Source organism: Eleutherodactylus coqui, chromosome 2, assembly GCF_035609145.1.
Source record: "Eleutherodactylus coqui strain aEleCoq1 chromosome 2, aEleCoq1.hap1, whole genome shotgun sequence".
Taxonomy (NCBI): domain Eukaryota; kingdom Metazoa; phylum Chordata; class Amphibia; order Anura; family Eleutherodactylidae; genus Eleutherodactylus; species Eleutherodactylus coqui.
The window spans coordinates 43,636,927-43,663,347 of NC_089838.1; the positions used below are offsets into that span (position 1 = coordinate 43,636,927).

The 26,421-nt window shown below is 43.1% G+C and overlaps 1 protein-coding gene across 7 annotated transcripts in view; it reads left to right on the forward strand.

The window, feature by feature from the left end:
* LOC136611258 (transcription factor 7-like) overlaps positions 1-26,421 on the forward strand; it is a 112,354-nt gene that overhangs the window by 44,251 nt on the left and 41,682 nt on the right. For all 7 annotated transcript variants that reach the window (XM_066590697.1, XM_066590698.1, XM_066590699.1 and 4 more), the window contains one exon: positions 22,197-22,323. In XM_066590697.1, coding sequence (XP_066446794.1) covers positions 22,197-22,323 — 127 coding nt within the window. The remainder of the gene's footprint in view (positions 1-22,196; positions 22,324-26,421) is intronic.

Sequence of the window (26,421 nt, forward strand, 5' to 3'; positions counted from 1 at the left end):
AACCTTTAGAGAGACTGGGTTTCAAATCCCTGGATGTTTTTAAGGGTTTCTTAGCAGCTTTAGCTTTGGAAATAGTGGAGTATTTTATATCTTGGAGCTTACATTTGTTTTCAATCAGTGTCTACCACCAGTATTGAAGCCAGATTATATGGTATGGCTTTGTGGTTGCTTAGTTGGCAACATTTGTCAGTATATCATTAACAATGGTTCTTCTTTTCTTTTTGATCATTAAAACTCCATATGGAATTGTTTTTAAAGACGACCACTTATGTCCTTGCGAAATAGGCATTTCTTCCACTCGTTTTTTTGCTGCTTCTATATTTGCATGGAAATGAAAACACCTCTAGCGGAGCTTAGTCATTAGGGGAGATTGATCATCAGCTCTGAATTTCATGCATTTGTCCTTTTATTACTGTGGATATTCTAGTACTTAATGTGAAGTGACAGTTTGGAATCTATTGGTTATTGAAGTGGATTTCTGTCCCCAAATAGATCTTTTATATTAGTGATATTTATAAATGTGAGAATGTCCAAACAAATTTGGGTGCAAACTAAACCAACCAATAGGTGACAAACGTGCCAAATTTATCACTTTGCATTAGCCACTGTGATAAATTTGGTAGTTTTAGGATGCCTGGTCTAAACAGCCTTTTACATGGCTCAGTCATCAGGCAGGAATATTCATAGGATCGTCTGTTTGTTCAATTATTGGACCATGTGAAGCTGCAGAGGAGAAAGAGGTACAGCAAGAAATGACTACCAGCAAAGAACTGTGTAGTAAGCGCACAGAGTCCTCTTGAATGGAGAAAGTGCTGTTGTGAAGAAGAAAAGGAGAGTGCTGATTGTGGGGGATTCCCTACGAAGAGGAACAGAGGCCACTGTCTGCAGACCTGACGCCTCACAAGAGTTGTGCTGTCTTCCAGGTGCACAAATCAAAGATGTGTCTGATAAGCGGTCAAGACTCTTCAGTCCTACAAATGCCACCTATTCCTACTGATACATCTTGGGGCAAATAACACTGCAAAAAAGGACCTTGCAACTGTCTGCAGAGACTTTGAAGACCTCAGAAAGAAGGTGAAGGAACTTGGAGCATGGGTGGTCGTCTTATCCATCCTTCCAGTGGATGGCCATTGAATAAGAAGCTGGAACAGGATTTTAGAGGTGAACTGGCTACGTCGATGGTGCCGTCAGCAAAGATTTGGATTTCTATACCATGGAGTGAATTACCTATATGATGGACTGCTTGCTAGAGATGGGTTGCAGCTTACAAAAACAGGTAGGCATATATTTTGTGGGTGCCTTGCTTCACTCATTAGGAGAGCTTTAAACTAGAACAATATGGGAAGGGAAGTGAAAAGCCAGGTAAAAATCTACAGCTAATTAATACATTTAGGAACCCCGCTATTAGAAGTGGAAAGAAAGAACAAAGACAACAAAATCAGAAGGAAAGTAGAGGAGCGAAGAGACAACGATCACAAACTAACATGTTTTTATACAAATGCCCAGAGCATGGGAAACAAACAAGGAGAATTGGAGCTCCTAACACAGGAAGAGAAATATGATGTCATAGGCATCACGGAAACTTGGTGGAATGATAGATATGATTTGGAATACAAGGATTGAAGGATACAACTTATTTATAAGAAACAGACCTAAAAAAAGCGAGGAGGTGTTGCGCTGTATGTTAGGAAAACATTCATCTCCACAGAGATTCAAGCTTTAATCATGGTAGTTCTGTAGAAACTGTTTGGGTAAGAATACAAGGAGATATTCACTGAAAAAGCCAAAAATACCTGAAAGTCTGCAAAGCAGACACGGTCGCCATAGGCACGATCGCCATAAGGCAGGCACAATCGCCACCGGCACAATCGCCGCAGGGCAGGCGCAATGGCCTTAAGCCCTAAAGATATGTAGTAAGCCAGACAATAATGTGTGGAGGAGCAGCTTGTTCCTGGCAGGCTAATATGCAGTCACCCACTCAACCCTGGGTTGAGTGGGTGACTGCATATTAGCCTGCCAGGAACAAGCTGCTCCTCCACACATTATTGTCTGGCTTACTACATATCTTTAGGGCTTAAGGCCATTGCGCCTGCCCTGCGGCGATTGTGCCGGTGGCGATTGTGCCTGCCTTATGGCGATCGTGCCTATGGCGACCGTGTCTGCTTTGCAGACTTTCAGGTATTTTTGGCTTTTTCAGTGAATATGTGTTTTTTTTTTCTTTTTCCTCACCTCTGTGATTTTATAGAATACAAGGAGAGAACTACAGAAAGGACACCCTAGTTGGCATTTACTATAGGCCGCCTGGACAAGAAGAAGATATGGATGAATTCTTTCTACAACACATGGCCAAGCTCCCAAAAAAATGTCATAGTGATTATGGGACATTTTAACTATCCAGTCATTTGTTGGGAATCTCTCTCAGGTAAAAGTAATGGATCCAACAAATTCTTATCAGCTCTTGTTGATAACTTTTTCGTCCAAAAGGTAGAAGAGAAAACAATGTGATCTGCTATCTTGGATCTAATTTTTACCAACAGATGAAATGGTTGAGGAAGTAAGAGTGGCTGGGACCTTAGGAGGCAGTGAAAATGTATCCTGGATTTTTGGATAAAAAGGGGTGGAAACTCAGACTTTAAGGTTGGATTTCACAAAGGCAGATTTTAATGAACTGAAAAAGAGGGTAGGAAGAATCCAATGGCTGGATGTTCTTAAGGACAGAAATGTCCAAGAAGGTTGGGAAATATTGTGAAGTGAGATTCTAAAAGCACAATCGCTAACAATCCCTAAAAGAAGGAAGAATGGGAGGCAATTATAGAGACCAGGATGGATGAACACAGAACTTGCACAGATGTTAAAAAGGAAGAAAAATATGTTTATCAAATGGAAAGAGGGGGAAATATAATGAAGAATATAATGTGGTCTGTGTATGTCAGAAAAGCTAAAGCTGATAATGAATTGAGGCTTGCAATAGAGGCCAAAAGCAATAAAAAAAGGATTTGGGGGTATGTCAAAAGCAAAAGAAAAGTCAAAGATACTATTGGATGCTTACAAGATAAAAATGGTGAATTGGTTAGGAATGTTGTTGAGAAGGCCGAACGTTTTTCATTCCTATTTTGCATCGGTTTTCTCTCAGTAAGTATACGGAAAATCAACTGATCTTCCCTGTGCTATTGGGGGAATAAAAGAATGCAGAGAGATGGTGAGGGAACACTCGGCTAACTTAAATGAATTCAAGTCTCCAGGTCCAGATGAATTGCATCCATTGCTGAGCCACTCCCCATAATCTTTAAAAATTCCTGGAGAACAGGAGAAGTCCCAGAAGAATAGAAAAGGGCAAATGTTGTCCCTAGCTTTAAAAAAGGGAAGAAGGTGGATCCGGGAATCTACAGGCCTGTAAGCCTGACTGCTATATTGGGAAAGATCTTTGAACAAATTATTAAACAGCATGTATGTAAGTACTTGGATAAGAATGGAGTAATTAACCAGAGCCAGCATGGGTTAGTAACAAACAAGTCATGCCAGACGAATCTAATTTCTCCTATGACAGAATCACCGACTGTGCTGATCAGGGAAATGCGGTGGATATAGTATGTCTTGACTTAAAAGCATTTGACAAAGTATCTCGTACCATACTTATTGAAAAAATGACCAAATATGGGATTAACAATGCAAATGTTAGGTAGATTCACAACTGGCTGAGTGATCATACTCAGAGTGGTCATAAATGGCTGCACATCCAAATGGAAGAATGTATCAAGTGGGGTACCACAAGACTCTGTCCTAGGCCCAGTTTTCAGCATTTTTATAAATTATCTGGAGGAGGTAATTGATGGGAAACTGATCAAATTTGCCGACAAGACAAAGTTAGGAGGGATCGCTAACACCAGGGAAGAGGGAGAGCATTCGAAAAGATCTAGAAAAGCTTGAACAGTGAGTGGTGACTAACAGAATGGTATTTAACAAAGAGAAATGCAAAGTCCTAAATTTGGGCAAGTAAAATGAAAAAAGCAAATACAGAATGGGAGGAATTGGGCTAAGCAGCAGCACATGTGAAAAAGACTTGGGTATACTAATAGATCATAGACTGAACATGAGTCAACAATGTGAAGCAGCAGCCAAAAAGGCAACACAATTCTTGGATGTATTAAGAGAAGCATAGAGTCTAGATCACGTGAAGTAATTATCCCCCTCTAGTCTTCCTTAGTATTCCAGATGAGGTCTGACTATGTCCAGTTCTGGGAACCCCACTTTAAAAAAAGACCTAGACAAACTGGAGCAAGTTCAGAGAAGAGCTACCAAGATGGTGAGCGGTCTGCAAATCATGTCCTATGAGGAATGGTTAAAGGATCTGGGAATGTTTAGCTTGCAAAAAAGAAGGCTGAGAGGAGACTTAATAGCTGTCTACAAATATCTGAAGGGCTGTCACACTGCAGAGGGATCAGCCCTATTCTCATTTGTATAAGGAAAGACTAGAAGCAATGGGATGAAACTGAAAGGGAGGAGACACAGATTAGATATTAAAAAATATAGGGTGATCAATGAGTGGACCAGGTTACCTAGGAGGTGGCGAGTTTTCCTTCAATGGAAGTTTTCAAACAAAGGTTGGACAAATAACTATTTGGGATGATTTAGTGATCCTGCACTGAGCAGGGTGTTGGACCAGATGACACTAGAGGTCCCTTCCAACTCTACCATTCTATGATTCTGAGTCCTCAGCCTACGAACAATAAACCCCTGTTCATCAACTGATCACATCTTTTCAGCAGCACATCACCCCGTGTGAATGGAGGATCCACTGCTAACAATGATGTACCCTTTTGGAGACAAACTATCATATGTATGCTTGTTTATCCCCAATACACTCTGAACAGACTTTTGTGTGCAGGCCAGGTAAAATGGATGCCAATCTCGATTTGGCACTCATTCATGGCTTGCATCCAACCATGTAAAAGGACCCTAAATTTAAGCTGTCTAGGGGCTAATGTCAACGGGCGTTTTTTCACTGCATTCGTGCAAGATACAAGGTGAATGGAGGCAATAAAAGTCAATGGACTTTTTCATTCTTTCATGCACACCAGTGTGTGTACATAAAGTATCCATAGGCAAAAGAGATAAATCGCAGCATGCTGTATTTCTCTGCATATGATATTAAGCCCTTCTATGGGCTCCGTATGACACGCTGTCCCTACGCAGGCATTGTGAGAGGGCAGCGTTTTGATATGCATCCCCCCTATAAACAGAGTGGGGAATTTGAAAGGGAAAAAAAATTCACACTACACGTGTCCGTGACGTCAGATTTCCGCACATGCGCAGTAAATACTCAACTCCTAAGCCGTCTCTGCTGGCAGACCATATGGGCTGTGGATGTGTAAACTACTGCAGGAGACATGAGCCCCAACTGTTAGACGAGATTAGTAATGTGGCTCCAGATTTATTGATGGTTTAGGTTGATGTTGGCAGTAGATCGTTTTTATGTATTTGGTTACAATCTTTTTCCTGCGGTGTTCACCCGGACTGCTTCTGTTGAAGTCATTGGAAGCCATCCAACACACTTCCCTTCCGCAAATCGTATTGCGGATGGGCTGTGGATTCTGTGGGAAAAGCAGGAGTTAAAATTAAAATCTGTACTGCGCAGGTCCAACGGCGGCTCGCCGCGACCATCTGCATGTTCAGAAAAGGAGGACCGGTATGCAAGGTTGCTGGCCGCGGTCAGAGCCAGAATCTTCTGTGGGAACCCGCATGTAGAATCCGGCTCTGCCTTGTGCAGGCGGCCTAACGTCACACGCAGGATTACACTGACAGGTAACACCTATATGGGGATAACACAATAGGTGATCAGCTGTGACTACTGCCCTCCGTACAGGATGACTTCTGCACAAGTCACAGAGCAAGTCTAGCACAGTGTCCCATACAGGTCAATGGGACCTGTCTATTGTATGAACAAGCCCATAAGGGCTTTTGTATAGCATATCTCTAAATGGTGTTAAATGTAACTGTTATTGTATCTTGTCACCACTGAAAGCTAGGGCTTTAACAGGCCTTGCATGGAGGAACGCCCCTGTCACACTCCTAGCTCCCGATTGGTGGAATTATAGAAAAGATGGACTTATTGAAGGTCCTAGCAGTGTGTGTATGGCAGGCAATGGACGCTGCTAGGAGCTCTGCGGCTGTCAGTCTCCCCTGGACCTTGTAAGGCGGCGGTGCGAAGATCTTCAGAGCCCCACAAACAGCAGTCCCCGCTGGAGGCCCTGGAAGCTGTACGCCACCGCTGCAAACATATTCTGAGCCCGTCGGCCCTCCATTCATTGTGATGCAGACGCGGGGCACTGCTGCAGCTGTGTATACCCCCACCTGGAAGCGGGCCACCACAGAGCTCTGAAGCGCCTTGCCAGCTGCCACCCCACAAGGTGCCCCCCCCCCCCCATGTATGTATTGAGCGACAGTGCGCGCTTGCCAGCATGGAGGGCAGAGTGCCAGCCACACAGACTGACAGCCGGCGGACGCACATTACAGGAGGAGGACAGCAGGTAGCCGGCACACAGCAGGAGGACAGTAGTGAGGCCAACAGCGGTGGCCGACAGTGGTGGCCGACAGTGACTGCCGACAGTGACTGCCTGCCGGCGGATGCACAGTGGAGGAGGACACCAGGGAGGGCAGAGCACGGGGGCCAGTGAGTCTCAGCCGCTGCATGTTGAGGCAATTTACACTCAGGCTGGGGAGGAGAGTCACACGGCTGGGCTCAAATCCATCCTAGCACCTTCCAGGACCTGCAGCTATTCAGCCAATAAGGAGCTAGGGGTGTGACAGGGGCGTTCCTCCATGGAAGCCCTGTTAAACCCCTAGCTTCTGGTAGTGACAAGATACAATAATACCAATGTAACTCGGGCAAGATGGCTGCCCCGTAGTCATGTACAGACCACAAAATAACATCTACAATCAGACATTAAAACTGGATAGAGAAACCTTTTCCGTTTTTCTAATCTATTTTTTGATTTAAAAAAAAAAAAAATGATGATGCAAAGTTATGTGCTACATAGATTGTCCACAAATTTCCTTGTGCATTGTAATTCCAGATGACCTGGAGACCTCTGCGTTTGTTTATTTTTTTCTTCCCTGGATTGAACCTGTTTGTGTGACCGTTCTGTGGACGACTGCTGCGATGGTCTAAAGGTTTCTATGCATGGAATGTATTGGGCCCTAATGTTCCTCTGAGCGATTGTTTGGTCCCTTTTACATGGCCCAGTTATAAGGCAAAGATCAGCCTGATGAATGAGCTGACGTGCTTTTGGGTCAGTAAAGGTTAACTGAATTGAGACAACAGCTGAAAATGAGTGATGATCGTTACATGTAAACGTGGACATTGAACACTTTTTGTTTGAACGATGGATTTTACTTCACATAAAATCCATTGTTCATCCGTGAAAGACTCAGCAGATCTGTTCCATTTGACTGTATTTTGCTTATCTTTCAATAGACTGCAGGATGTTCTCCCGCGGCGTGTGTGCACTAGCCACATAGAGAGCAATGCAATCTGCTGGCAGCTGTTTGCACAGCTGGACCTGTGTTTAAACAGTCACTGGGCTCTGCAAACGCCTAGAGGTCCTTTTACATGCAAATGAAGATGATAGTGTTAATACCCATTAACACTATATGCAAATACAATCTTTCAGTCATTTGAAAGATTATATTTGTGTGTTCAAGGGCCTTTAGAGTGGCGATGCATATGACAACGCTGCCCATACGCAATGTATTGCGTATGGACAGCATATCATACGCTGCCCTTACAAATGTATATGGCTCATGCTGTGTGTGTATGCAGAGAAATAGCGCATGCTGCGATTTATTTATCTTTTTGAGATGTGTTGCTGCCATCAACTTGTAAATGGGATGATTTTTTTTTTTTAACTTTCCAATTCCGATACGTGTTCTATTGTGAATGAAATGTGATTATGAGATTTCCAAATCATTGTATTCTTTTTTTTCTTAACGTTCTTTACATTTTACACAGCATCTAAACATTTTGGGGATTTGGACAAGGGAAACATTGATCTTTTGAAAGAGGTTTTCTGGGCAAAAAAACCAAAACTTTACATAATGTCATACCGCATTTCAGTAAGTCTCTTTGCGCTATGTTGTATTCACCTATAATTGCCGTTTTTTGTTTTTTTTAATCAATCCACGTAAACCCCCAGGGGGAGAGAGACCACTTCTTCCGATGACATCTTGTCTGTGGCTAACGCTCTCTCCCCTGTCCAAATCCTCCACCATCCGGCTGTGAGATGGACAGGAGCGGACATTGGCGGAAGCCCTGTAATGCATGCTCTTGGGAAGGGTAGCCAGGGCAGGTCCTGATGGCCTGCTTTGGTGCCCTAACAATATTTGTATGATCGCTGGTAGTCTTCTTCTACAATAAGGTGTTTATAGGCTAGTAGTATATACAGGATCCCAACAATGCAGTGATTTGCAGGCACTGGTGCTGTTGTCAACAATTCAGCAAGTGATGTCTGAGCTGATGAGTGAAACCAGTGCTAGTAGCTTTCAAGGACCTGTAGATAATGGGCGGAGCTACATTGCAGCATGGAGGCTGGGGCTACGCTGAGGATGCTTGAAGCTGTAGGTTAACACATCGGCAGATCGGTGGCAGCAGGGGACAAAGAAGTTGGACTATGGTGGCAGAACAATGCTCCTTAGTGGCAGCTCATAGACTTCAGCCTTTGCAAATTTTCTGTTTTGTGCCCGAAAACCCCTTTAAATGTTTGTTTTTCTTTTTGTTAAGGTGTATTTTGTTGTGTATTGCTTTAAATATAGAGTAATTTTAGTTGTTCATCAATGTATACACTAAAAACTAATAAAAAATGTTGAAAGAACAAAAAATACCCAGAAAAGATACTTTCCCATTTGTTCGGGTATAATGAATAGTTTCATTTTACTTTTGATGTTAATGTATTGTTTATAATATATATAAATCTCATAGTTTGATAAATGTACAAATTCTCCCTAGTATAAAATTTCAAGTAATTGCATAGGATTTGCCAAAGCTTAAAAGACAGCAGGGAAACATGGCAGACTGTTGTAATGTCTTCCTTTCAGTTTAATGAGGTCTCTAATGAGATGATGGCCACCCTAGACCAACTTACTCTGGTCATTTGGAAGTAGAGCGTGTCTAGATCAATGCACAGTACATTCTGAAACAGAGAATTCTCTATTTAATTGCAATTGGCAAATGTACTAAGCGGAATTTGTTCCCGAATGACAACGACCCCTTTTAGATGCACCTACATGTGTAATTGAGGGGGTCTTCAAAGCGTCTGTTGTGCTCGGAGCTTCTGCCTCTCAAGCCCTTTGTTTTTGGTGGAGCCCTTTAACCTGGTTACATCTGCACATAGCAAAGTACACAGTATTGATCATAACCCGGGCTACAAGGTAGGGTAAGCTTATTTGGAGAATTCCAGTGATTGGTTTTAATCTTTGGGTTTATTAGGGCAAACTATCGTAAACTCCTGAGATAGAAAAGGGTTATTCAAAATTAAAAATACTTTAGGAGAACATTTTTTTTCCTGATGTAACGTGAGAAAACTGTCAAGACCTAGTAAAAAAAAACCATATAGGGAAATTCCTTTAACTAGAAATTTAGCTTTATGCATAGCATTTTTATAGAAAGGCCACATTTTTCCTGCAAAAAGAAAAAAGCCTTGCTGGCCCCATTGAAAACAATGGGCGATGCGAGGGCATGGCCAAAGATAGGACATGCCATGATTCCCCCCCCCCCCCCCCCCACATCATGAAAAAAATTGAGGTTTTCGGCCGTGTGAGACCTGCATAAGTGAGCTAAACAAGCAAAACCGGTAAGTAATTTCTCGTTCAATGGCTTTTTGGTTGCCGTGTGTACACAGGATGACTTCTTTGCCTGAATTTGCTGTTTCCAGTGATTATTTGGGTGATAATAGCCTCACGTAAAGGTACCTTAAAGGGGTTCTGACATGAATAATTTTTTTATGCTTTAGCAGCCATTGTTCCCTGGTCTGCCTAATGGACCCAGGGAAGCCATGGGTTAATGGCTGCTAAAGCATAAAAATCTTATACTTACCTTGTCTCCTGTTGTTGTTGACATCGGGGGGTCATCTCCCGGCAGCATATTAGCACTTTCTGCTTAGGTTAAGCAGCCTGACTAGAGCCACCTGATTGGTGCACGCTGTGCAGTCACGTGGTGCTGAAGAGCCAATCAGGTGGCTCTAATCAGCAGCGCTGCTTAACCTAAGCAGAAAGTGCTAGTATGCCTCCCGGCAGGCAGTCTTCTTCCTCCAGCAGCCGCGCCGCTCCGGGATCGCGCGCATGCGCAGTGGAGAGGTGCCCTCTGACAGGAGTCAGGACGGGCTGCGTCTCCACTGCGCATGCGCAGCACTCCGGAGTTCAGCCGGACGGACGGGCCGCCCACAGCTTGTGACGTGCTTGCTGTGGCGGTCCGTCCGTTGACCTCGGAAGTGCCTGACGGACGGACCAGAGCAGGAAGCGGTCTTTTTGACCGCTCCTGCTCTGCTTTAAAGGCACAGAAGAAGATGCCGGCTGGAGGGGACATGCCTGGCGATCGGGCCAGGCCAGGCAAGGTGAGTACAATTTTTTTTTTTTCATGTCAGAACCCCTTTAAGAGAACGCATTATAAAACTGTGCTTCTGCGTGTTTCCTCACTGTTGGCGTATTGGTCCGCAGCATATTTGTAAAAATGGAGAAAGCTCTAGGTATGCTTTTTTCCCCCCCAGGTATTTCTCCCATAGATTTCTTTATAAAGAATTAAAGAGAAAACTGAAAAAAGTGCATGACCAAAAAGAGGCCACAAAAAAAACGAGTAAAGGAAACCTTATATAAGCGTATTTTAGGTCAGCATTTTATTATAGACGTTCTTCCAGAAAGTTCTCCACCCTTAAGGCCTCATGTCCACGGGGAAAATCAGGCCCGCTCCGGATTCTCCATGGAGAATCTGCAGCGGGTCCCTCCTGCCCCGCGGACATGAGGGCTGAAAATAGGAATTTAAAAGAATTAACTCACCCGCAGCGGACCGGGAAGGTCTTCTCTTCCTCACGGCCGGATCTTCTTTTTCGGCCGGCGGATGAACTCGTCACGCCGGCGGCACGCATGCGCCGGGCACATCCGGCGAGCCAAAGCAAGAAAGATCCGGCCGTGAGGAAGAGGAGACCTTCCCGGTCCGCTGCGGGTGAGTTAATTCTTTTAAATTCCTATTTTAGGTCTCCCGCGGATCCAGACGGCTTCCATAGGCTTCAATAGAAGCCCGCGGGAGCCGTCCCCGCGGGAGACCCGCACGAAAATGGAGCATGGTCCACATTGTTTCATGCTCCATTTTTAAAAAAAAAAATCCCTTTTATTGACCATCTGCGGGTATTTATCTACCTGCGGGTGGTCAATGCATCCCTATGGGGTGCGGATCCGCGGGCAGGAGAAGAGTTAAAATCCGCTGCGGATTTTAATTCTTCTTTTGTCCGTGGACATGAGGCCTAAGAGTTTTACTTGAATGTCAATTTGTAAAGTGCCAGATTATTGAATACTGTAGATTATCAATCCGTTCCTATTGATGCGGTCCACTAGTGGATGTCTGCTGTATGGAAATATGTTCTATGCAAAAGTAATGGGCAACAGATTTTGTTTTAGACAGTCACAGATTTCTCTCAGTGCTTTTGGTATAATGATAGCTATGCTTTAATTGGTTGTTATGGTCATTAAAGATGCAAAGGTAGCAAGAAGCAGCAAAAAGAAAGCATTTGAATTACTAAAACAAGAAGGTAGCAAAGAAGCACCTAAAAACAAAAAGGTTAAAAAATGATGTGAAAAGTAGATAAAAGCAGCAAAGTTGGAGACCGAGACTTATTGCAAAGGAGAGTAAAACTAACCCTAAAGTGTTCTACAATTATATAAATAGTAAAAAGATTAATATTGAAGGTGTTGGCCCTTTAATGTAGGAAAAATTGTAGATGGTGATGAGAAGGCAAATATTAGTTGTTTTTTTTCTCTACAGTGTATTCCCATAGATGATTAAGGGCAACATTTTATTTTCCTAACATGCTTGCCTGAAACAAGTAAGACGGCACATGTTCTCTGTTCCTTTTTGTCTGCCTGTCTGGATTATCTAATAAAGACTGATCGCTTTAAACACAACGATGGACTTTCTCCATATTCTTGTGTCAATGGTAAGGCATGGATTTTGATGTGAAGGCACCCTTAATATGTCTTTATAGCTGTCATACCTTCAGTATTTCTGATACAAAACTCTTTAAGTCTCCAGTATAACCCGGGCTTCAAACCTTAAGGCCCATTTACATTGGACGAGTGTTGGGCAAACGATGCCCGACACTCGTCCCTGTATCCCCTCGCTCCTGCACGGGAGCTAGCACAGCTGGCCGGCACACGGAGCTCATCTTATGTGCTGATAAAAGATGAATGATGACTATCATCGCTCATTGTGCAGTTTAAACAGCCGCTGTTCCATAGCGAATGGCTGCTGTGTTATGTGAATGGAGGGGGGCGGGGGAGTGATAGGAGAGAAATCTCCTGCACTGCCCGCCCCCCTGCTGGGCAGTGTGTGTGTGTGTGTGTGTGTGTGTGTGTGTGTGTGTGTGTGTGTGTGTGTGTGTGTGTGTGTGTGTGTGTGTGTGTGTGTGTGTGTGTGTGTGTGTGTGTGTGTGTGTGTGTGAGCCAGCTGTGCTAGCTCCCGTGGAGGAGCACAGGGATACAGGGACGAGTGTCGGGCATAGTTTGCCCAACACTCGTCCAATGTAAATGGGCCTTCAGGCTACTTTCACAGTTATTTTTTACATCTAGCACTACTCTCCTTCCTGGTTTCAGTCTTCTATGGAGACAACAGCCTAGATAGACATCTGGACGGAATCCTCGTATTTAATATGTGGGGCGGAGACCTCTTTGTTCTGTTTCACTAGGTTTCTCTGTCTGTCTTGTTGTTTGGATAGAAAATCGTCATTCCCAGCTTGGCTATTCAGTTTTCTGAACTCCCATAGAAGTGAATGGTATTTACAGAAACGGCATTACACAGCAAGCTCTGCTGTTTCTGGAATTCATAAACTGCGGAAATGGTCTAGCACAAACCTGTTGGGCTGCTTCCATCAGTCCTGATCACTGCATGCAGCCGGCCTGGAGCAGTGCGGGCCAGAACTAGGAATAAATGCCATGCAGCCGGCCTGGAGCAGTGCGGGCCAGAACTAGGAATAAATGCAAGTCCCACATCTATCAGACTTCTGGCATATCCTGGCATGCCATGAAAGTCTGAGCTAGAAATACCTCTTTTAAACCCAATTGTTCCATGCAGGTTATGTATAGAAAACCCGAGACCACGTATTTGCATTGCGGAATCCAGAATGGGCGTCCGCCTCTGGGTTCCACAGCAAATACTGCCCATAAGCATGCTGTGGAAAATCACGTTTCCATGTCCACGAGCGGAAATCAATTGCGACTTTGTGCTCGCGGAGGAAAAATCGCAGCATGTTCTATTCCAGCGTGGATGGCTTCCATTGAAGTCAATGGAAGCCGTTCGATCTGCGGCCCTTCCACCATCATCATTGCAGAAAGGTCGCGGAATCTGCGTCATCGCCTAGCGATGACTCCGCATAATCCGTACTGTGCATGTGCTGCACATCCGCAATACAGATCTGGAGAGGTACGCAGGGGTCACCGGCTGGGCGCAGGGTTGGATCCCGCATATGGGATCCGCCCCAGCCGTGTGCAATCGGCCTAAGAGGGCTATCACATTTGCCCTGGGGATTCTGCAATCTTGCTCCGTTTGGGGAGCAGGAAAGGGGAATCCCCGCAGCCGGATCTGCAATAGAACCTCTGGCTGGAAGGTCTGACGGATATGTGAAACTGGCCTTGGCATTCAGATATACAATACATTTGTTTTTAGTTCAAATATTACATTTTGACATATATGATCCAGCCTATCCTATTGTTCCAGTATCTTTCTCTCTGTGAAGCACAATGTATTGTTACACGTTATTTTACCCCGCTGAGATTCCTTGAGGCTTGGTATCTGTAGATATATAAGAAACACACTACACTTATTTATCATTCCAGAAGACCTAGCTGAAAGAAAAAAGTTCTAATTAGGTTAGAAAGGTGCGACGTGCTCAGACACAAATGTAGCAATTAGGAGAACATCAATGAAGTTCCAACTATTAGCACAGCACATTCCCTGCTGTCACCAGACCTGAAATAAATCATTATATGCACATATATCCTCTTCAAAGGCTCTAACATTAACCCTCAACATTGTTGAGTTCTTATGTTTTGGAGAAAACAGATAATTAAGTCTGTGATGCTGGCGGCTGCAACGTAAAGAGAATGTCCATCCGCGAACACGTTAATCAATATTCTTTATAGCGCTCAGAGCCTAATTTGTTTATGCAGGGAATATGAGGCTCTGTATCAGACGAAGATTCAACAATAACATGCGGACTACCTGCATCTACCTCTAGAGGGCGCTTAGTGCATACTTTCTCCAGTGGAGCATTGTCTGAAAACAAATCTTCATCCACCTGCCGGGTCTTGGAACAATCCCCGAGTAATCAGGGTTCCGTTCCTCCACAGTTGTAATTGTGAGGGACAAGAACCTTTTTTCTCTGTTTCTTGAAGTGATTTCTCATTTTTAAAGGCTCCTTTTCAAATAAGATGACTTTTTAAGCCATCAATAACAAAAAATAGTTCAGAAAATTTGAGAATCAAATGTTCATTTCCATCAGGATGACCTTCATCTCTGGGGGGGTGGGTCTTGTGTAACGGCCCTTTTACACGGAATGACAGTCGCTTTAATCGATCGCACGACCGCTGACATCACCTCTAAGGTCGTCAGCACTCGTGCAGAGCGTTTACACATAAAGACTTGAAAGACCATGATCAGCTGCCGGATCGTTTGTATGAACAATCCCACCAGCAACAGTTGATCCGGAAAGAAAAGAAATGGGTCCATACTCCTGTAATGACATAAAAGTGGCCGGTCTCCTGCTGGTCTTCACTTCTGGATGCACCTCCTGAAACATGGTCTTGTGACTGCTACATGACAGTGGTCACATAATCTGGTGTCCTCAAATATGGCAGAGAAGACCGAAAACGTCACACAGGGTGAGTATAAAACTAGATGAACAAAGGCCAACTAACCTTCCAATGTTTTACACATCTGTACACTTTTGCAAAACTTGAAGCAGTTTGTGAATGATTTTGAGGAGAATACTGCCAAAGTGGTATCCCTCTTGGGTATGGCGGGTAGAGTAGGACACAGAACTCCATATAATGTAACTGGTATACAATGTGTTCCTTCCTCAAGCGTGAGTTGTCCTCTATACTCCTTTTAACCAAAGTGTTAGTACCTCCGCCTAGAGGTGAAGGCTGGCCACCATAGCTGCAGGTGAGTATTACTTCTTTTATGCTATTCGAGAGAGATTTGACCAGTATGGCAATTGATTGCCGAGGTTTTCACAGATAATGCAATAAACTTGTAATTTTGTTCACTGTAGCTATAATTTTCCAGCAGGATGGGTTAGTTCTATGGCCAACTATGGTCTGCCATCGTCCATCGTGAATGATAGTTTGTTACTTTTCCAAGAGAAGGTCGCCTGAAATGGCCAAAGTTGGCTTTTTTTTAAACAATCTCTTTCAAAATTGGCTTTTCAGGTGAGCATTATTTCAGGCGCATGGCCACCATAACCCATTAAGGACCAAGCATCGTAGATATACAGTGCTTGTACTGAGCTTTAATCCCAGTTGCTAGTAAATATACTGTATGGTATTTGGGTTCCTGTAATCTAGCAGGGGCAGGTCGCGTTCTCAGCTGTCAGGCAGAGGAGGATGTGACGGACAACAAGCTGTTGTTAAAGAATGCAGGAAGTGACAGTGCCGTCTTCTGCTTGGGACCCTGTGATCATGTGATTGCTGGTGACCCCTGGCATGTTAGAGCTCCCCCTTGTAAGTGTGACATTAAAAAGAAAATGGCATAAATGTCCCCAAGGAGTCTTCTATGACGTTATTGAGGACACAGACATTTAAAAAGAAAGAATTGTTAAAAAAATAAGTAAAAAAAACAAACTACAGAATAAAATTTTAAAAAATGTATATATTTTTAAAAAAAAAGAAAAAAACTTAAATAGTCGTCATATCTGCCCCGTAATGAGATTCTACAAATTATATGATCAAAACTTCTAAAACAAAATAGTGAACCCATTCTTATACTTTATTTTTTAAAATGATATCTCCGTTAAAATAAAGAACTAATAAAATTAAGTGTTTGGGTTTTTGGTTTTATTTTTTTTTTCTGTACACATACCCCTAATAAAATGATAAAAAAATAAATCTGTTAAAGGTACTTCGTCACATATACGGAAATTTACTGAGAGAAAAAAATTTAAAAAAAATAATTTTGTCTGGCCAGGAAAAAAATGGGGCCATAAAACTATCACATGTGTAAAATCACTAAAAAGTGTCTGGTGTGATCTGTAAGGGGTTAAGAGCCGAGAGCTAGGCAGCCAGATCTGCTGAGAGTCTCACTAGGAGCAGTTGTTACACTTACAGACCGTGCTGCCGATCGTGATGATCTTTATGGCAGAACAAACAAATGATCCTTCTACAAGAACAGCTGAAAGATCAGCAGATGGCGGCCTCTGATCACATCGCAGCACCACGTGTGTTTGTGAGTTAGTGATGCTTAACACAAGGCCACGGTCATGTGACTAAGGGTCTGTTCAGACTTGCCATTTGTTTTTGAACGAGACAGCAATGTCTGAGCTTGCTTGATCCCTTAGGCAGCCTGGTTATACAGGCAGATACATCATTGGCTCGTTCAGGCGGGAATTGTTTAGTCGTTCACATTCGCTGTATGAGTGAATAAGAACGACCGAACGATTAGTGAACGAGCCACCAATTGATTTTTATGCCTACAGAAAATGAACGATGCATGAAAAGCTATTTTGGTTCGATCATGGGCTGTGTTCACACTGAATCATTGGCCATCATTTTCGCTCGTTTGAATGATTTTTTAAAATGATAATACTGGGGAACGAAAAAAAGCAGCTGATTCTGAAAATACCGTCCATTTTGTTCTAGGAGCTCTAGTTTTTGAGATAATCCTCAGCATTTTGTACTATTACTACATATGACACCTATATCGCCACCATTGCCCATAAAACTTGGTTTAATGAACCAATTTGTAAAGACATTGAAGAGAAATGGAACGGGTTTCGGCTACAAATGTAGAAAATTTCCAGCGATGAGCATGGAAAAGCTAAAAGCGGGTAAATTCGATGGACCACAAAGCCGAGGAACTCATGAAAGACCAACATTTCCAAGACTCAGTGTATGAGGCGCGGGTGCGGTCGTTGTTTTGTAGGGTTGTAAAGCATTACAGAACTATTAGGCCACAAACTCCGGTGAACTTGTGGAGAGTGCGCCCTGTTCTAGTTCTGAACACTTGGGTGTAACATGAGCAGACTCCTGGACCTGTAGGCATTCTGAATGGATTTCCGGATTGTCTTGGTGATGAACAGGGGGAGCGATTTCACCAGGAAATAAGGAAAGTGGAAGAACAGGACTGCGGATGATGGGATACGCATATGATGGCGGACTACTGGTGACCATGGAAGAACAGGACTGCTGACGATGGAATACTCATATGATGGTGGACTACTGGTGACCGTGGAAGAACAGGACTGTGGACGATGGAATACTCATATGATGGCGGACTACTGGTGACTGTGGAAGAACAGGACTGCTGACGATGGAATACTCATATGATGGCGGACTACTGGTGACTGTGGAAGAACAGGACTGCTGACGATGGAATACTCATATGATGGCGGACTACTGGTGACTGTGGAAGAACAGGACTGCTGACGATGGAATACTCATATGATGGCGGACTACTGGTGACCGTGGAAGAACAGGACTGTACGATGGGATACGCATATCATGGCGGACTACTGGTGAAACATCCAGGAACATCTCATCGCTGGAAATCACAGAAATTTAGTTTTAGCGACATCTCAATGAAGAAGCTGTGGCTTTATTCGTGCTTCAAGTCGTCTTGGGATTTATCTTTTGTACCTTCAGCTTTTGATTGGCCGTCCTTGCATGTATAATACAATGTGTGTACGTTGATACATTCATATGGACATGTCATATCTTGATAAGCAGACCTGATGGAGGAAAAACTAATGACATGTTCAGAATCTATGACCCCAAAATACCCCCAAAAAGTTCTAACCTCTCACTCACCAAAAATTGTGTTCCCCAGTGTAATTGTTATGTTGAAGGGGACCTTAAGGCCGAAGACTCTGCCAAGAAACTGTTCACAATCTCCATTCTGTTTCCCTAGGCGAATATGCAGGTTTATTAGGTGTTCCGGACAAATAGGGGTGGCCTAATAGCTATATTATGTGTACGGGCTGCTTCACTTAGGTTTTATCTTACTTTGGGGCACAAGAAACCAACATGCCATCTCTTGTTATATACGGTTTTTACGCACCTGAACGTTATGTAAGAGAAACAGAGATCTGCCCCCACACAATACAGTGAAATAGTACGTGGTGTTACTTTCTGTTGTCAGCAGCTGTCATTGTGCGGGCGGCAATAACAGCTGTTCCAGGCAGGTAGTGGTTAACCCATATTTATTACACTTGCTATATTCTACTGCATCGGTTGTATCTCTAACCCCAACTTGTGTTCAGGTGTCTAACAATGAAATTAACCAAAGTTCAGGTGAGCCGAGAACCCACAGCCCATACGGTCATGGCTTCCAGGAAACCTGTAGACCACTCCTTGTGTAGCATGCAGAAGTATTACACACCCCACCATCCTGCCCAGTACTGTCGTAGGAGGTCACACTGGCTTTAAGGGTGCATCTTTTTTTTTTGTGTGTGTTCTTAAGGCCTGACTCCCACGGGCAGACTTTTGCATTTTATCAGTAACCTAAAGTAGTCCTAGATATTCGTGACTACTATTGCCAACAAGTTACAGCCACCCTGCCCTCCAGCCATTACTGTGCAGAAATAGCTGCCAATCATTGGCTGCAGGGTGAGGTGGGTGTGGTTAGCTGCAGCTCATGAATATGCAGGACTACTTCAGTGTCTAACTGCTACTAATAAAATGCACATTTCTCCAAAACTCCTGCACAGATACATACAACAGACATATCACTGTAATCAGTGTGATGCACGACCTTATGGTGCCCTCAGTGACGACTGCAAAAATATGATGACTGATTCCCATTAACGGTACAGCCCCTAAAAACCTCTAGCCAACCACACTTATTATGTTGATCAGTTTAATTACAAGTCCAACAATTCATAAGTGTTTTTTTTTAAAATATAGACTGCCTAGATTACCCCGTATAAATAAGAATGCGGCGGTGCGCACGTGCTGCAATGTTAATGAACTGCGGTTGACCGTTCGTAAATTGCGTTTAGCATAATTCACTGTTCTGTAGACTTTAAGCAGTTGAAGTTTCTGTCTGCTGTACAAAATCTGAGCTCCTCGTGTTATCAGGAGGGTCTGTTTTTTCGCCTTATTTTCATCAGAAGTATAACCCATTATCGCCGCCCTTGGTGAGATGTTCCTTGACATATGGCCTACCAACAAAGGGACTCGCTACTTGTTTCGGATTGCTCTCTGGCTTTTACCTGAGACTCCTTTGATGTGATGAAATAAGGCTTTTGGAGGAGAACTCCATTTATGATAAATGTGAGCAGTGATGTATCTGGTTAATGCACCTTCCGAAAACGCAAGTTCCTCTTAATGGAAAAGTGAGTCTACAAATCTAGTTCTTGAAGCCAGTTCAGTGCTTAAAGGGGTTTTCCAGGCACATATACTATTGATGGCCTATCCTCAAGATAAGTCATCAATACTTGACCGGCCGAGGGAATCCAGTTGATCAGCTGGGCGGGCACATGCTGTCAACACCGCTATATACACAAGGGTCGGAGCAGAAGCTGCAAGTCAATGTCACACTTTTTAGACAAGCCTTATAACAATGACTGAGCATTGAAAACCAAGCCAGAATACCATACACAGACAGCTGTTACGCTGTTTTCGCCCCTCATCAGGGTGCAGTAGGTCTCTGGTCAGCTAGCGAGAGGCCTATAGACATGGGTCAGGAAGGGAAACCTTTTTAGCTTGTAAATTGCTTGCAAAGTAATACCCAGCTACACGAAGGGTGCACAGAGTTTGGAATTGTGAAGGCTTTCATTTTTTTACCTTTTAACCTATGTTCTTTTTGTTTATTCTTCTTGCAATGAGAGAACAAGTGTGGTGGCTCCGCTGTTGGCACTGCTGTCTTGCAGTGCTGGAGTTGTCGTTTCAAATCTGACCAAGGGTGATGGCTGTATGGAGTTTTTTATAATTGATGTTCCTTGATACGATTTGTCCCAAGTCCCCAGCATTGCAACAGTGCTAACCACTGAGCCACAATCATTGAAGAGGCACCGCCAAGTTTTAAGGGTGAAAAACAGATGGAAACGGAAAGCTTACCGACTTTCCATTTCAGTTCCGTCTCTTGATTTCTGTTTTTAATAAAACTGGACTAGTTAAACAAGCGCTAGTGTGCTGGTAGCGTAACATTGTATTTTCATACTGGTATGTCTTGTGACTTGTTTAGAGGGTATCTTATGATAGACATTCGGGGCACGTTACGTTCTGCCACTATTGTCCAATCATCCGACTGCTACAATTCCAGCCTATTTGCTAGGATGAAGTGGCAGTGCCACTATGAACGCTCTGCGCCATTCAGTCTCCTTTTTCACCCTTTTCTGGGCAGCTACATGGTCACTTATTGACTATATTGAGCTGACTGTGTGGCCTTCAAAGAAAGCCACATGGAGCCAACTGGAAAAGAAACATGTAGTTTCCTGGCGTCACTATAACCTTGTTCTAACTATTGCTGATTGGACATTGGTGGTTTATCGCAAATATAGACCACCATTGTATAATCTGAGACCTCCCCTTTTACGGAAGCCAACTTTTTGGTAAGCTTAATAGAACAGACTAGCAGGTCTCAACTGTGGGAACACAATTACGACAAATGATCTAATCACTTTTTTAATATTATGCCTCATATGTACTGGATGCTGAAAACTTGGCTTTATTCTTAAAGGGATGTTCCTATCTCTGCCAACATGAGATGGCCAGACTGGTGGAAATAGAGGAACTCAACTGAGATATGTAGTTTCCGTAATTCCCTTAGAACTCAATGAGAGTTATGCAAACTGTGTAGTGCACTGAGCTACACTATTTTTGCAACTGCCAAGTTACTGAAAGTGTCTAACTCGCTGTGCTATGTCGTTTGTGTAACTCTCTTTGACTTCTGTGGGAATTAACCCTTTGCAATCCAATTTTGGATTTAGGGTTTCTTACGGGGCTGTCTCTTTCTGCCATTATACAATGGCGCCATCTGCTAGCTAGAGCCAGTACTGCGGTATGGGACATGCTGAAGAGGCCCTCGACATCAGAGCTGCCAGTAATCTACAGTAAGAATACCCTGCCGGATATCTTCCGACATCGGAGCTGTACAGCCTTCAATCAGAATGTCTTTAGACATCAGACAGTGGATTGGAAAGGGTTAAACAAACAGCAGAGCTCAGCTATTTCTGCCCTCCTGACAACTGTATTCATGGTGGCCAGGTTGGTGGGGGTCGGAACTGGTCATGGATGAGGGATCTGCACCTATCAGACCTCTGTGGCATATCCAGTCGATATGAGATGGGAATACCCCTTTAAATCCAGCACTGACACATTTATCACCTTACATCGGGAGAGCTTTGAATGGTTTTGGTTTCATTTGCATGCGATGAAGAGAATTTGACAATTTGCCTCATTTTATGAAACCTTTTGAAAAGGAAAGCTGTTTTCATTGCCCATATCAACCAATCGCAGTGCTGGTCTTGGTTTTACCAGACCGTTTAATAAATGAAAGCTGCAAAGTGATTATTTGCTATGTCAACAAAGACCATTTTCTCTTAGACCGTTTTTGGTTGAGTTGTATTAATATATCCAATTTAATAAAATTGTGTAATTTGACAATTGTGTTATACAGTAATCACTGAATTAAAGAGCATTGGACGTTCTTAGTAAAGTGCTGTCATTTCATGTAAGAACCTTGTGATTTCTTTGGATTGTAATGACTGTTCTATTTTGTCTTGTAGTCCAGTAAGGTTCCGGTGGTGCAGCCATCGCATGGGGTCCATCCACTCACACCTCTCATTCCATACAACAACGAGCCATTCAGTTCCCACTCGCCACATCTTCCTGCCGACCTCAACCAGAAACAAGGTAACGTGACCCCGGTGAAAAGTAATGGTGCTTAATCACCCTGATCTGCCTTGGCTTCGGGAGGGCAAGCTTCAGTTTTAGGCATCATCGAACTTAATGCAATTTTACCATAAAAAGAGAATACATTGCCAATAACCTGCTGACGAGGACCATAGAAGAGGTACAGCGGAATACCTGCTAGAAGTAGTCTGTAGAGAAAATTACAACCCTGACCAAAGCAGTATCCTCAATTGTGTTACAGTGCAGCCATAGCTCTTTTCATCATTGGATCACGGTTTGCAGAACAGTCGCGCCACCATTTTTTTATGAAAGGATTTTCCAGTCACAGTAACATAGAATAACTCCGTAAAGGCTCTGCATATCCAAATGATTCTGACATTGTTTTTTCGCCACATATTGTACTTCATTTAGGTGGTAAAAATAGACCAATAGATTCGGTGTATATTTATTAAAAGTGCCAAAATTGGGAACATTTTGAAAAAAAGTATCATTTTTTTCACATTTTTAATTGCAATATCTCAAATACCGTATATACCGGCGTATAAGACGACCCCCCAACTTTCACCTTATACGCCGGTAATACAGTGGAGAAAAAAAAAATCAGTACTCACCTCCCCCGGCGTTCTGTCGCGCTCCGGCAGGCTATCGCTCCCATCTGGTCCCCGGCAGAACATTGCTTTCTGAATGCGGGGCTTGAAATCCCCGCCTCCAGAAAGCTAATACACACGCCGTCAGCCAGTTACAGCCATTCAATGACATCATTGAATGGCTGTGATTGGCTAAAACACACGTGGCTTCAGCCAATCACACTATTCAATGACATCATTCAATGGGTGTGATTGCTAACACACATGCGCCTTCAGCCAATCACAGCCATTCAATGATGTCATTGAATGGCTGTAACTGGCTGATGGCGTGTGTATTAGCTTTCTGGAGGCGGGGATTTCAAGCCTCGCATTCAGAAACCAATGTTCTGCCGGGGACCAGATGGGAGCGATAGCCTGCCGGAGCGCGACAGAACGCCGGGGGAGGTGAGTACTGATTTTATTTTTTTGACACTTTTTTTTTGTATTACCGGCGTATAAGACGACCCCCGACTTCAGAGCAGATTTTTCGGGGTTCAAAAGTCGTCTTATACGCCGGTATATACGGTATGTGCAAACGTACTGTACAGATTTTTGATAGGATGTATATTTCTATCTGTTTACCTTATTCTGGACACACCTTTGAAAAACTTAGTGTTTTTTTTTGTAACCATTTAGGAGACTTTTACAAATTTAACATGGATTATCAACATTTTGAGGAACACTTTGTTTTGTTACACCAAGCCAAGATTTCAAAGGCTCATAGGTGTCAGAATGATAGATACCCCCATTTTAAAAACTACACCCCTTATATATTCACTGAGGTGCCCCATTGCCCACTTGTAGAGCCCTTGAGTGGCCAAAATGATAAAGAACCCCCACAAATGACCACAATTTGAAATTCATGTAGGGCTCTACTGCGTATTTTGGTTCTCATGGATTTTATTGATTTTTTGAATAGAGTAATAATACATTAAAACAAATCTAAACAAAGCAGTTATTGTCCGAAAAACATCGAATATAGAATAAATCAATAAAACTCCTAACCCTGATAAAAGGCCATGCGTCAAAATAGAAAAAACAAACTGCTTCCTTTTATCCAAATATCATCATTAGAAATAGTTACCCAAAATTATGACTGCCAAAACATTAACAAAAAAGGGGTGAGGGGAAGAAGAAAAAAAAAGAGCGGGTTATTGAGGATAAGACACGAGGTTTATATGTGGGAAAGGGGGCATGGTTAGGGGTTGGGCACCTTCATATCGGCCTACTGCGTATTTTGACCGAACAGTTTTTGAATGAATCTAAGCAAAGCAGAAAAAACATTTTTTTGCAAATTGTGTCATTTTAAAAACTGTTTTTTTTGTACACACACGAATGAACACTTTCACTCCAAAATGGATCCCCCCGTTTGTCCCGTGTTCAGAAACATACGCATTGTGGCCCTAATCTACTTATAGGACACATGGCTAGGCCTATAATGGAGGGAACACCTATTGGATTTCAGGGTACAACGGAATAAATTCCAGTCCCCATTGCTCACCTGTGCGGAAAAAAAATTGACTGACTAAAAATAATCTCCCCCCCCCACCTACATAAATTAACCCTTTCTGTAAGGTAAAGCTAAAGTCCCCTGGTGCAAGCACCAAATCCTAACTGACTGTTTTTGAGAGGTGGTTTGCCAATGGCTTTCCCAGTCATCTTTACACCCACCTCTCATTTTACTGACCTCAGAAGTATGGAAGGCTGAGTCAGCCTTGAGCTGGCTACCTGACCCAACCCGTTCTGTAGCCTAGACCAATAGTGACATTGGCACTGACCCCTTCAATTTAGCATCTATGCCATCAGAAATGTTGACTAAGGATGCCTGTCCACAGCCGTGATTTCGCCGGCGGCTTATCACGCCGTCTAAAGCCTTCCATAGCATTGCTATGGAAAGCACCGGCCCCCCCACGAGCAGAGAATCATCGAGATTCTCCGCTCGCGCCAGGCAATTCGCATGCTGCGAATTGTCCCGATTCTTTGTGGTCAGACTGTGGTCAGACTATCTATTAGATTAGGCTGACCGGCGGAGATTCGTCTGCAGCTCCTGCTCCCAGGCGGCAGCTACCGCGGTGGAGATCTGCTGCAGGATACTGCAACACCCGCGGAGACGGGGCCTTAGACAGGATGAAACTATTAAAAGCTATTAACCTGGATCCTATGATATTTAAGCATTTTTGTGTTCTACAGTAGTATTCTATGCTGTTCTGGATCTCCCAGCCTACAAAGAATAGTATTCGGGTTCCTGCTCACTTGCTACAATGGCTTACAGAGAACATAGAATAGAAATGTTATTTCCCTAAAACCCAACACGGTCTAATATACAAAACTCAATCTCCAGCACCTGACATGAGACTGAAAAGAAGTGTGCTACCGGCTGACGTGTGCGGTGACGCGACGTGGCTGACGTGTGCGGTCACGTCACATGACTCGTATCATTATCAACAGGGAATATTACATTTTTATATATGATCTATTTCCCCCCGCCCTGCCAGCTACTCATTGTTATGCCGATTGAAGTGAGGGAATGGTTAACTGCGGTTAATATGGAGTAAATCTTGCTGGCGTTGTCTTTACACTTTCTCTTTACACTTAGCTGTGTGTCGGGTGGTATAAATGCTGGTATTCGGCATAGATTTGACCGGTCATGTTCCGGGGACGACTCATAGTGATCCGTGCATGGGCTGAAGATAGGAAGTAGATTGTGTCAGCAGCTGTGTTCATGCGGTGATGAAAATGGAAAGTGCATCACACCATAATTGAGAGCAACCAGTCATCCTATGAAGAACACTACATGAAACAGGAAACGGCCGGCTGCAACAGCTGCTATGTATATGGTTTGCCCCTTGATTTCACATACGCTGATGGGACTTTGCCCATACATTGGTAGGTGGCTGTGGTCACGTTCAAGAGCCTATATACATTACCAGATAGTTGGAAGAAGAAAAGAACATTTACATGATATCAGGACATGTTTTTGGGTGGGGAGTGGATTAAAAACTGCAATTATGCCATCTTTTCCAGGCAATATGTTGTTACTGCAGAATAGAATATTGAAATAGTTGATTTTTGTGTTGCCGCATTTCAAAATCTAAAATATCTTCATTTTTCCATCAACAGTATGGATTTATTTTTTTGCAGGATGAGTTGTTTGGCTCCATTTTGGAGAATTAATTATTTTTTTATAGCTACCAAAATTATTTTTGCTGCGTTTTTTTGTGTGACATATCGGGCTATTTTTTAATGTCTTTTTCACTGACTTTCCCCCCCAGTTTTTTAGTTTTATTGGGGGTAAAAAGCTAAAAAATGATTTAAAAAAAATACTTTATAGTTATTTTAGCGTAAATATACTATACTACCGGTAATTTAAAAAAAAAAAAAAGTATGGGAATGGGTACCTAATTTTTGTTTTTAGACGTTTTGATATATGATATGTATGGTTTTGAATTACTGGGCGCATACGGCGACAGTT